At 49.5% G+C, this 12,032-nt stretch overlaps 1 protein-coding gene across 1 annotated transcript; it reads right to left on the bottom strand.

Moving 5' to 3' along the window:
• Lrp10 (LDL receptor related protein 10) lies at nucleotides 1-6,050 on the bottom strand. The gene is made up of 7 exons (XM_021181630.1): nucleotides 5,574-6,050; nucleotides 5,238-5,282; nucleotides 4,482-4,617; nucleotides 2,655-2,845; nucleotides 1,524-2,541; nucleotides 1,140-1,269; nucleotides 1-1,040 (listed from the first exon to the last, which is right to left on the bottom strand). The coding sequence occupies exons 1-7, from the start codon at nucleotides 5,608-5,610 to the stop codon at nucleotides 456-458; spliced, it is 2,142 nt and encodes a 713-aa protein (XP_021037289.1). The 5' UTR covers nucleotides 5,611-6,050; the 3' UTR covers nucleotides 1-455.
• Nucleotides 6,051-12,032: the final 5,982 nt, after the last annotated feature.

Raw genomic sequence — 12,032 nt, 5'->3', positions numbered from 1 at the left:
TTTACCAAGGGCTGAAGTTTATGATTCCTTTATTTTTGTCATCGATTTCCTGGACAATGATGCAGCTAAGGGGCAAAAGCACTTGTGTCCTCTAAGTGGTGTCCTCTAAGTGGGCCAGGTACTACAGGGATGGAGGCTGGCAAAACCATCACCCTGGCCAAATCCTCCCCTTGGTGGCTAGGTCTCCAGCCAAACAGTCTAGTAGTTAAGGCCACTTTTGGGTGGGGAGCTGGAAAGAACGGAGTGTCCAAGCCCGTGACCCTTGTGGGACCTTTCATAACACAGCCACCTGGACAGCAGGCTGGGCAGAGGGTGGCGGTGAAGTCTCTTGTCATACCAGAAGGTGTGTATAGTGAACGCTCTCCCTGCCGGAGGGACACTAACTTTCTGTGCTACATAGATCAGTGGGGAAGCTGAACCACTTCCAAGGATCATACCATTGTGCCTAGAGTCCCTCAGGCAAGCAATGGTTCATCCTCTGCCTCCACCACCCAGACTTCTGGCTCAGCCAGTGGCAATAACAATACATCGTCCTCATCCTCTGGGGACAGGACTGTTGTGTGAGTTCCAGTTTGGGTCCAAGTGGGGCCTGGGGACCACAGGCTGGGTAGGAGGCGGCCTCGTAGGACCTGGACAACTCCAGACAACAGTGATGATTCTACAGGCACTGAGGGTAGTGGCCCTGGGGGCTCAGAGTCAGTAGCAAGGGCGGGAAGTGTGCTTGGGGTTGGGATGGGGGTCTTGATGGGTAATGGAGGAGCCTGCTCCCCATCCTGCCCCCCTACTGCCCCACCCTCACAGGCTTGGCCTGTGCTGTCATCCAGGGCCTCAGAGGGAACAGAGGGTGTGACCTGGGATCTGGTCTCAGGAGCCCGAGCTGGGGTATTAGTTCGAGGAAGCAGGCCCCAACGACGGAGACGGCGAACCAGACGGCGGACGGAGCGTCCACGCTGGCGACGGCGGCCCCCTGAAGTACCACCTGGAGTCATATCCTGGCGTAAGATCTGAAGCAGAGAACGTAGGTTTCCCAGCACAGAGTTCTGCAAGGAGAGAGGCAGACGTCAGAATCAGGGTGGCCAGATGGCTAGGTAGGAAACAAGGCTGTCACCATGAGGTCCAAGGTTGGAAGAATGACTCACATCGTTAGGGTTCTCTGTGGGGAAGTCTTCCACAGGCGGGATGGCACCCTGGGCAATGAGCTGCCCATAGGAAGGGGGTGCCTGTTGCTGCACAATCTCGGCCTCCATCCGGGAGAGGGGGGCAAAGATGCTGGAAGAAAGGAGGGCCACTCAGATATAAGTTACTCAAAGTGAGGGCAATGTGCCTTGGCCCAGAAGGCCTCTTCCCTCCATTCCCAGGCCAGGTCTGTCCAAAGTCATGTCCCTTCCTTCCTAGAGACTACTCTCCGGAGCTGATGGCAGGAACCACTCCTCAAGGTGGGCCTGCTCAGTGCCCAGGAACTGCATGGGTCCCATCTCATCCTCAGTCCCGGCTCCTCCACAGCCAGCCCCCCTCCAACTGACCTGTACTCCTGGGTGCGGATGGCATAGAGTTTGCAGGTGCAGCCGAGAGCGATGACCAGCAACAGGCCACACACCAGGCTGCCAATGACTGCTGCTGTGATGACTTTTCGGGGCAGGGCGTAGGAGCAGTCCCACTCATCACTGCCGTCAGTACAGTCTGGCTGCCCATCACACACCCATGTCTCATACACACACTTCTCATCCCGGCACCGGAAGTTGCCGGGCTGGCAATGCCGGCAGCGCCTCTCATCCGCTCCATCAGCGCAGAACGTCTGGTAGTTGCAGCGGTCGGCAGGCAGGTAGCAGGCTGTGGCACCAGGGGTGCCTGCAGCTCCACAGGGGAAGTGCCCTGGTGGGCAGCCAGGGCAACCCTCCTCATCTGTGCCATCGGCACAGTCCCATGAGCCATCACAGCGCTGTGCCTCGCTATAGCAACGCTCACCTAGGTTTTCACTAGCCCCCAGGCCAGAGCCCAAGCCGCAGGGTTTGTCCCAAGGTAAACAGTAGCCCCGGACATGGTAGGTAGCATTAAAGCCCCGGCCACTGCTCCAAGCAACTGTGTGGTAGGACACAACAGCCTGACCAGACAGGGTCTCCACAGTGACAGCCTTGCCATTGCTGAAGTGGGTGAGACTACGTAGCAGTCGAGGAGTCTCGGGGGGTCCAGCACCATCATACACATGCACCGCATCTCCATAACTCAAGTCCAGGGCTGTGAAGCGCACTGCCAGTCTCCGGCCGTCATGGGGGTCCAGCAGCCACAGGCAGGACTGGGGGTGGGAGACTGAGGCCAGGTGTGAATATCCAGGGGAAGAAAAGACCCCATAAAAGTCCTCCAAGGTGAGATTGCAGGCCAGAGTTGGCACAGGGGCTGGGTTCAGGTTAGGGAGTGGATCTGAGCTGCAGCCTGCCTCGTCTGAGCCATCCCCGCAGGCATTGATCCCATCACAGCGCTGAGCAGCTGGAATGCAGCGGTGGTTCGGGCACTGGAACTCTTCTTGCAGGCACAGTAGCCAATCTGCAGAGGCATCAAGAGACAGGGAAGTGCCAGAACTCCCAGGATCCTTGCCTCTTCCCAGGGGACTCCCACTTCTCCTCCAATGGTCCCACCGCACACCCTGTTCAGCCTACCTTGGCTGTAAGTCAGCAAGAAGCCCTGGCCCGTGGGTGCTCTGGCCCCAGCATAGCTGTATGTAATGGTGACATTGCCCCCTGGTAGCTGCAAAGGGCCAGAAGGGGCCTCACACAGGGAGATTGGTGGCTGTAGAGGGGAGTGCAGGATTAAATGCTCTGAGCCACAGGCCAGATGCAGCTTCTGGAACCTATGAGGTACAGAAGAGCAAAACATGAGATGCTCTGGAGATTTGCTCCCCCACCCCCACCCCTGCCTCCCCTCTTGATGACAGGTTCCTGGTAGCCCAGGAAGCACAAATGCTTCCTTACCCATGATTCAACGAGCCAAATGAGAACTCAGCCAATCCAGTAAATAGAGTCGATGAGGAAAAATATAAACCAGGGGCAAAGTTCCAACAGAGGTGCCATCAGACCACAAGACCCTTCCTAGAGTCCTCTGAGGGAACTGATGTGCTCAGGGACCAAGGTGAGAGCAGGGTTATTACTTTCCAGTTGTGGCAATACCATAACCCAAGCACAGTGCCCGGCAGTTAGCTGACAAAATGTATCTGTTCAATTAACCATAACAACTCAGCTCCACAAGTGACAAGGGAAAATCTGAAGTCCCCAGGGCTGTACCACGGGTCAACAGTCTCTTTTTAGATTGTTCTCTCCTTTATATACCTTTCTGGATAAATTCTTTTGTGTTTCGTTTGTTTATTTTGTTTTTGAGGTAGGGTTTCTTTATGTAGCCTTAGCTATCCTGGAACTCAGGATTTAGACTAGGCTGGCCTTGAACTCACAGACTGAGTTTGTCTCTGCCTCCTGAGTGCTGGGATTAAAGGCGTATGCCATTACCATCCTGCTCTCTGGGCAAGTTCTCATCAAGTGAAATGTAGGGGTACAGTTCTCATCAAGTCTTAGGGGTACAGGGCTGGGATTGTTGCTTAGAGGTAGGGTGCTCTCATCTAGGATGTGTGAACCCCTGAGTTGTTTCCCAGTACTGAAGGCAAAATAAACAAAACAAAAACGACCAAAACCACACAAAAACTCCAAACAACAAACCAACTAAATGAAAACCAAAAACCAAAAAATAAAAACAAAAACAAAAAATAAGAAAAAAGAAAAAGGAATACTGGGCATAGTGACTCCACAGGAAAATCCAAAATTTGGGAGGATGAGATGGAGCTAACTTAGTGCCAGCCTGCTGGGCTGCACAGTGAAGATGGGATCTGATGCCTTCTTCCGGTATGTCTGAAGAGAGCAACGGTGTATTCAGATACATTAAATAAATAAATAAATAAATAAATAATCTTTTTAAAAAAACAAAAGGAGAGGAGAGGGGAGACAAGGGGAGAGGATGAGAGAGGAGAGAGGGGAAGGGGGAGGGGAGGGGAAAAGGGAAAGGGGGCAGAGGAGAGGAAGGGGGAGGGGAGAGTAAGGATGGAGCAGTGCAATGCAGAAAGGCAGACCCAGAGAAGGTTTGTTTTGCTAGAGACTGAACCCAGGACTTCTGCACACTCCAGACAAGCATTCCACCAATGAGCTAGTAATACAGTCCCAACCCTGAGGAAGGGTCTAAGTTGATTAACAACTAGGCCACGCTATGATTCAAGGACTCATCACAAGTTTAGCTGAGCCCAGAATAATTTCTAGAGTCCTTTTGAGATGGACAGTCCCCAAGCTAAATATCCACCATGGCTAAGCCTTTACAGCAGACCCAGCCAAACCAAATTTTCTTCTGCTGACAAGGATGGAAATAACCATAGAAAGGTGATCAAAGGCTTTTTCAGAGGGAGAGGGAAGGGGCAGTAGAGAGAAATGGGGACTTGCCTTATTTCTCACCTGACAGTTACTGTCTGATCCTTGCTGCCCAGGATAACCCAGGTGCAGTTGGCAGGAGAGCTTCGGCTGTCCTGGCCTAGAGGCCTCTGTAAAGTGCCTTGTACTTCCGAGAACACTGCTGGGGGCGACTCACAAGCTAGAGGGAGAAGGGGTCGGGGAGACAATGGTAGAGTTCTTTAACATTCTTCTTTCTCTCTGAATGCCTCAAGATGGCAAAAATCCCCACCCACCAGTTACAGCCAACTGGTCCCTCTCCATTTTTTTTTTTGTTTGTTTAAAGACAAAACCCTTTTGTAGCCTAGGCTATCCTCAAAGTCACTATATAGCTGAGGCTGGCCTTGAACTGATTCTCCTGCCTCTGCCTCCCACGTGCTGGAATTATAGGAGTTGACCACCCTACTCCTTTTCCATATTCTTTATACTTCATCTTAAATATTCACACTATAAATAATGTTACTGTAGGCTTTGTGCCAGCCACAGGGTCAGGTGGCAGAGGAAATACTGTTTCTACTCTCAGGAAGACCTTACCCTAACTAGGGAGACAAAACACGGATATTACACATAAAAAAAATGAGATGGTTTGTAACAACTACCAGGTACCAGTTCACATTGGGCCTCAGTTTCCTCTTCTGTAAAATAGTGGATGATACCTATTCTAAAATTACAGCAGACTTCAGGATCCAGGGGAGAGATTCTTTTTTCTAGGGTGCATCTTCATTCCCATGCCCCAGAACCCTAGGAACTCGCTCTACTTACCAGAATTTGGGAAAGTGATCCGGTCTGGGCGGGCCAGAGCACCTCCTAGAGGGGGATCGAGAAAGGGCAGCAGAGAGAGTCAAGTTTTCTTCACCTGGGCAACTCCGGGGGGAGGCCCATCTGAGACTTCCGGACAGTTTATAGGAAGGGGTAGAGGAGCCGGAAGGAGGCGCGTGACCTCGCCGAAAGGTCTCCTTCCCTGGCTGTGAGTGGGAGGGACAGTGTGGGACAGCCCGAGAGGTGGCCGAGGCTCGACGGGGCGGCGGTCGCAGGGGTCGTGGGACGCCAAGGAGGGCGCGGGACGGCGGGCAGTGACACCGGGGCGGGGACTCTTACCGAGGAGGAGGAAAAGAAGAGGGAGCGCCGATGGCATCCTGGGTCGAACAGGGGTGCCGGCAGGGTCCCGGGGCGCTTCTTGTCTACCTGGCAGGAAGCTCCTCGCCGGGTGGGGGCTGCATAGCCCCGGAGCGACCCAGGCTCGGGGTGCCAGGGCTGGACGCACGGCGGAGAAGAACAGGCGTGACGCCTCTTGCTAACTTCAGAGTTGATCGCTCCTTACCAGTGCCCGGCGGTGCTCGCCCGGAAGGCCGCGAGCGTCCCGGCCAGGCCCGGCCGCACCTGCCGGGCTCGACGCTGCGTCCTCCGCGGACCAAACTTTGTGGACTGTCCGTCCCCGAGCCGGCGCGCGGCTCGGTCCCCGCGGCCCTAAGGGGACGCCGGCTTTGCACAGCTCGCGGTGCCCAGCGGACCCCGGCCGAAGCCCAGCAGCCGGCGACGAGGGGCGCGGCCAGCCTGGCCCCACCCCTGCCAGTCACCGCGCGGCCACGCCCACCTGCGCTCAGCTCCTTTCCGGGTTGCTTTTGCTGTCACGCTCCGGATCGCCCTTTGCCTGCCGCCTGCGTTATCTTTCAGATGTGTCTTGTCAAAGGATGTCTGCTTTTCCCGCCGTAACTGCTAAGTGTCTTTGGACCCTTAAATCCTCAGTACTTTTTCTTGACCCCAGCGCCTTAGATCCCGTAGCGCTTCTGGTAGTAAGCCTTTACTGAACCAATTACCAGGCGCTATTATAATTATCTGTTACAATGTTTATTCATCACTCCCGCCCCCGGCTCAGCTTTGGAAACTGACACTTCCTGTAGGCTGGGGCCTAGACTGGGTACCTTTGTCCCAAGAGTGTTGCTTGCTCTCCTGCTGAGATCCAGTGATCTCTACGAATGGTAAATACATAATATGGCTTCACGCTGGATCCGTGAACTTGAGAAAATTACTCCTCCGTTCAGCAGTCCTGTAAAAATTGAAGGTCATGATAGTGTGACTCCCTCCTATGGTACTTGTGAACATTTAGGGTAATATTGTAGATTGAGTCCTAAGCACGTTGGCAGACGTATGACGTGAAGTGTTTCTATCTGATAGCAACAATATTCTCAGTCACAGGGTAGTATTATTAAATGTTGTGGGTTTCCGGTTTCCTGTGGCACAGGTGGGTAATATTTACGAAAGAATAATAAGTTGAATACTTTTTTTCACATTTCAGGCTTATACCTAAGTACATTTAGTATACATATAGTAAATATTTAACAGCGAGATGTTTGTTCCTCTTGTCAACAGTCCTGTGAGGTAGTCTATGGTTACTTCCATTTTACAGATAAGGAAGTGCTGGCATGGAGAAGTTCAGTAATACCTTCCCCTAATCTGAATATTCAAATCTGAATGGCTCCCACTATTTTAAACTATTTGAGCACCGACATAGTGCCACAGGTGGGAAATTCCATACAGTGAAACTTTGTTTCATCTTCAGCATTGCTAAAAATAATTGATAAATTTATCATCAGGTTACTTGTGATGTGTATATGAAACATGAATAGATGCCATCTACCCGTGTGCTGTGGCATACATTGCAACTTGTGTGTGTGTGTGTGTGTATGTGTGATTAAAATAAATGTCAACAAATATTTTCAGTGCTTCCAGGGAATCACTCACCATCTGCTAGGTATTAATCATAGCATTTTGCATATATTATCTCACTGAAAGGTGACCACACCTCTGAGAAGTCAGTGTTGGAAACTGAGTCACAAATAGTTGAGATACCTTGTTTCTAAATCAAACTCTTGGCATATAAAAGAGCTAGACTCAGACAAGACTCAGTCAAGTTCTCTGGACCAGACTCCCTGCTGCTAGAGATGACATGGTAGATTCTAGAATCCTCAGATAAAAGTCTTTGTTTTTGAGAAGTCTCTTGTATCTTAGGCTGGCTTTGAACTCCTGGTTCTCTTGCCTCTACTTCCAAGTGATGGCATCATAAGCACGTCACCATGTCCAGCTGGAACAAGAATTTTAACATCTGACTACTCTCTAGGATAGATTTTATGTAAAGCAGCTGGTCATGCTGCTGTATACCTTTAGTTCCAGCACTCAGGGGGTCAAGGCAGGTGGGTCTTTATGGGTTTGAGACCTGTCTTGTCTACCTAGTAAGTTTCAGGCAAGCCAATACTACACAGTGAAGCCCTATCTCAAATACAAAAAACACTAGACTGTCTGTAAATAAGGAACGAGGTTATCTGCCAACTAGTCACCTGTTTTGAGATTTATTGCACAACTTTCTGCAAACTACATTTCCCAGGTTCCCTTTCAGAATCATCTCAATGTAGTCTCAGCTATTGGGGAAGATTGGGACAGGGAGGAGGGATGTGCCCTACACCCCTGCTTTAACTTTGGGTGGGGCAGGAGCTATCTGTCTGCCCTGGTTTCAGCTGTGGCTGGGTAGCATAACCTCTAGTTACTCAGGTTCTCCCCCTTCCTTCCTTCCTTCCTTCCTTCCTTCCTTCCTTCCTTCCTTCCTTCCTTCCTTCCTTCCTCAGCTTTTCCTGACTTTCTCAGCATCTGCTTTCAGCATTTTGGCAAATTTGTCTTATCTGTGCATATTTCTTCCATGTACTCCCAACTTCTTATTTCTCCCCAAGATTTATTTTTATGTGAGTATGACTCTGTGTGTGTGTGTGTGTGTGTGTGTGTGTGTGTGTGTGTGTGCCATGTCATGTGTAAGTACCTGTAGAGGACATCAGATCCCCTGTGGCTGGAGTTAACCTGCAATTGTAAGTTGCCAGATGTGGGTGCTGGGTACTGCCCTCTGGAAGAGCAGCAAGCACTCTTAACTGCTCAGCCATCTCTCCAGCCCCCTTTTTCTTAGTGTTTTGAGGCAGAGTCTCATGTAGCCAAGGCTGACCTCGAACTCCTCATCCTCTGTCTCTACCATCCCAGTGCTAAGATTAAAGACATGTCATTACTATTGGATTTTTTTAATGAAAAATATTTTATCCCCCCCCCCACCGTGTGTGTGTGAGTGTGTGTGTATGTTGTGTGTGAGTATATGTGGTTGTGTGTGTGTAGGTCAGGGACAACTTTTGGGAGTTGGATCTCTCCACCACTATATGAGTTCCAAGGATTGAATTAAGTTCATTGATGCTGCCTTTACCCGTTAAGCCATCTTCTTTGTTCATTTACTGTGTGTGTGCCCTGGAGTGTATGAGCATACATGCCTATGAAGATCAGAAAACAACTTTCATGAGCAGTCAACTCTCTTCTTCCACCCTGGGAGTTCCAGTGACTGAATTGAAGTTGTCAGGATTGGTGGCAGGCATCCTTACCCACTGAGCCATCTCATCTGTCAAAGTTGTTTCTCTTTGTAAAAATATAATGCTAGGCTTGGTAGTGCACACTACCAAGTTTAATCTCAGCACTCAGGAGGCAGATGGAGGTGGGTGGGGGGGTATCTGTGAGTTCAAATCCAGCCTGTTCTATGTAGAGAGATCTTGTCTAAAACCAACAAGAATATTCTGTATTTGTTAATATAAAAGACAAAGCAGCCAAGTGGGTGCTGGGACCTGAACCTGGGTCTCTACAAGAGCAGTCAGTGAGTGACTTAGTTACTCCAGGTCCCCCAAATATATTTTTATTAATTCTTTGAGAATTCCATACATTCACATAATGTATTTTGATTATATTCACTTCCCACCCAACCCCTAACTCTTTCCAGATATCCTTTCTAACCCTTCCAACTTAATGTTTCCTTGTCTTCCTCCTCTTCTTCCTCTTCCTCCTCCTCCTTTTTGATTTTTTTGAGGCAGGGTTTCTCTGTGTAACCCTGGATGTTCTGAAACTTGCTTTGTAGACCAGGCGGGTGAGCACTGCTCCTCCTCCTCCTCTTCTTCTTCCTCCTATAACTTGTTATTGTGTGCGTTTGTGTGTGTGTGTACTGCTTGCCAAAGTGTGCATGTATGCATCTCATGTGTGCCTGCTGGCTGAGAAAACAGAAGAGTGCATCGGATCTCCTGGAACTGGAGTTAAGGGTGGTTGTCAACTACCATGTGGGTGTTGGAATGGATGGAACCTGGGTCCTCTGCAGGAACAGCAAGTGCTCTTACCCTTTGAGATATCGCTGACATATTCAGCTCTCCTTCATTACTTTTTTTTTTTTTTTTCTTTTGGTTTTTTGAGACAGGGTTTCTCTGAGGAACCTTGGCTGTCCTGGAAATCACTCTGTAGTCCAGGCTGGCCTTGAACTCAGAAATCCACCTGCCTCTACCTCCCAAGTGCTGGGGTTTAAAGGCATGTGCCACCACTGCTTGGCTCCCTCATTACTTAAAAAAAAAAAAAAAAAAAAAACCCAAAACAAAACACCATGTGTAATTTGTGCTGCCCGTATACTTGAGCATATAGAAACATCCATTAGAGTGTAACTGGCCTACTTTAGAATCCATCAACTGTCAATAGCTCCTTAGGTAGGGGTGGGGAGTTGTGAGCCCTATGTCTGCTGTGCTGGAATGTTGACTGGCTTGATCTTGTGCAGGCCTTATGCAAGCAACTATAGCTGCTGTGAGTCTGTGAGTACAGTGGGACGTCACGTCACTATTTTGCTCAGGTTCTCCCCAACATCTGGCTCTTACAATCATTTTGTCCCCTCTTCCACGGATGAGAGATGTGAACTAGCTGACCCATTTGTGGCTGAGCACTCCATAGACACTTACTCTCTGTCATTTGATCAGTTGTGACTTTCTGGGTTAACCACTGTGTACAGTGTAAAGAAATTTCTCTGATGAGATCTGAGAGCCTCCCTAACTAAAGGGTTGCGGATTTAGAGGCAGTTTGATTCTGTATCCATTTAGCAAAATAATAGCAGTGAGTTCACCCTTGGATCCTATGAACTCCCATCTATGAGTTCTTGGCTAGATTCACACAGTACAGGACAGGCACAGGTTCCCTCCTATGGAACAGGCCTAAATCTAACCAGAGAGCAGTTGGCTACCCCTATCTTAGTTATTATTCAATTGCTGTGAAGAGACACCATGACCATGGCAACTCTTATAAGGGAAAGCATTTAATTGGGGGCTTGTATACAGTTTCAGAGCTTTAGTCCATTATCATCATAAAGGGGTAGGGGGATGGGGGGCGTTGCAGGAATGTGTTTGAGGCATGATGCTGGAAAAGTAGTTGATAGCCACATCCTGATCCACAAGGAGAGGGGGGGGGGGGGGGGAAAGAGAGAGAGGGAGAGAGAGAGAGAGAGAGAGAGAGAGAGAGAGAGAGAGAGAGAGAGAGAGAGAGAGAGAGAGAGAGAGAGAGGCTGAAAGACTGACTAGGTTTGTCATGGGCTTTTGAAACTTCAAAGTCTACCTACCCCCCAGTGACACAATTCTTCCAACAAGGCCAAATCTCATAAGCCTTGTAATCCTATCAAACAGTCCCACTCCCTGGTGACTAAGCATTCAAATACATGAGAATATGGGGTCATTTCCTATTCAACCCACCACATTCCACTCCCTGGCCCCCATAATGCAAAAAATGCATTTAGTCCAACTTCAGCGGAAGTCCCCATAGTTCATTAGTCTCAATACCATTTAAAAGTCCAAAGTTCAAAGTCTTTTGAGACTCATGGCAATCTTTTAGCTGTAACCCCCTGTAAAATCAAAATTAAAAAAAAAGCAGATTATACACTTCTAATATACAATGGCAAAGAATATGCATCGCTATTCCAAAATGGAGGAAAGGGAGCGTGGTGAGGAGATGCTGGACCCAAGTAGGACTGAAACCCAGCTGAGAATCTCCAAATTCCGCATCTGTGTCTGACGCCTGCCTGTCAAAGCGGTCTTCTGATCTCCAACTCCTTTCAGCTTTGTTGACTGCATCATACTTCTGTGTGCTGCTTCCACACATGCTCTGCAGCTCTCTTTGGCAGGTATCCCACAGCTCTGGCATCTCCAACATTTTGGGGTCTTCAACACAATCTAGGCTTCACCTTCACAGCTTCACGGGCTCCCATACGGGGGGGATACCCTTGACGTACACCTGGCTGCCACACTCCCATAACACTCTGTGTCACGTGGGTCTTTGAGATCCAAATTCAGATCTTCATGCTTCAGTAGCAAGAGCTTCACCCCATGTGATGGCTAATGCTGCTTATCAACTTTACAGGATCCGGACTCGCCTGAGAGAGAAGCCTCCAGAGACACTTGTGAGGGATTCTTTATATTGTTCGCTTCCATGTGGGCCTGTGAAGGGATTATTTTAATAGATTAATTGAGATGGGAAGACCCATGCTAAACAAGACCAGCACAACCTACACTTGAATCCTGGACAGCATAAAGAGAAGGAAGCGGGGCTGGTGAGATGGCTCAGTGGGTAAGAGCACCCGACTGCTCTTCCTAAGGTCCGGAGTTCAAATCCCAGCAACCACATGGTGGCTCACAACCATCCGTAACGAGATCTGACTCTGTCTTCTGGAGTGACTGAAGACAGTTA

The sequence above is a fragment of the Mus caroli genome, chromosome 14 (genome assembly GCF_900094665.2).
Source record: "Mus caroli chromosome 14, CAROLI_EIJ_v1.1, whole genome shotgun sequence".
Lineage (NCBI taxonomy): Eukaryota > Metazoa > Chordata > Mammalia > Rodentia > Muridae > Mus > Mus caroli.
This window is presented reverse-complemented; position numbering and strand designations above follow the sequence as displayed.

Excerpts from the sequence above, each read along its gene's own strand:
- Lrp10 (XM_021181630.1), bottom strand. The coding sequence starts at position 5,610 with ATGCCATCGGCGCTCCCTCTTCTTTTCCTCCTCCTCG. Across the intron at positions 4,618-5,237 it reads GATCACTTTCCCAAATTCTG|CTTGTGAGTCGCCCCCAGCA; the intron begins GTAAGTAGAGCG and ends TTCTCCCTCTAG. Across the intron at positions 2,846-4,481 it reads GATCAGACAGTAACTGTCAG|GTTCCAGAAGCTGCATCTGG; the intron begins GTGAGAAATAAG and ends TGTACCTCATAG.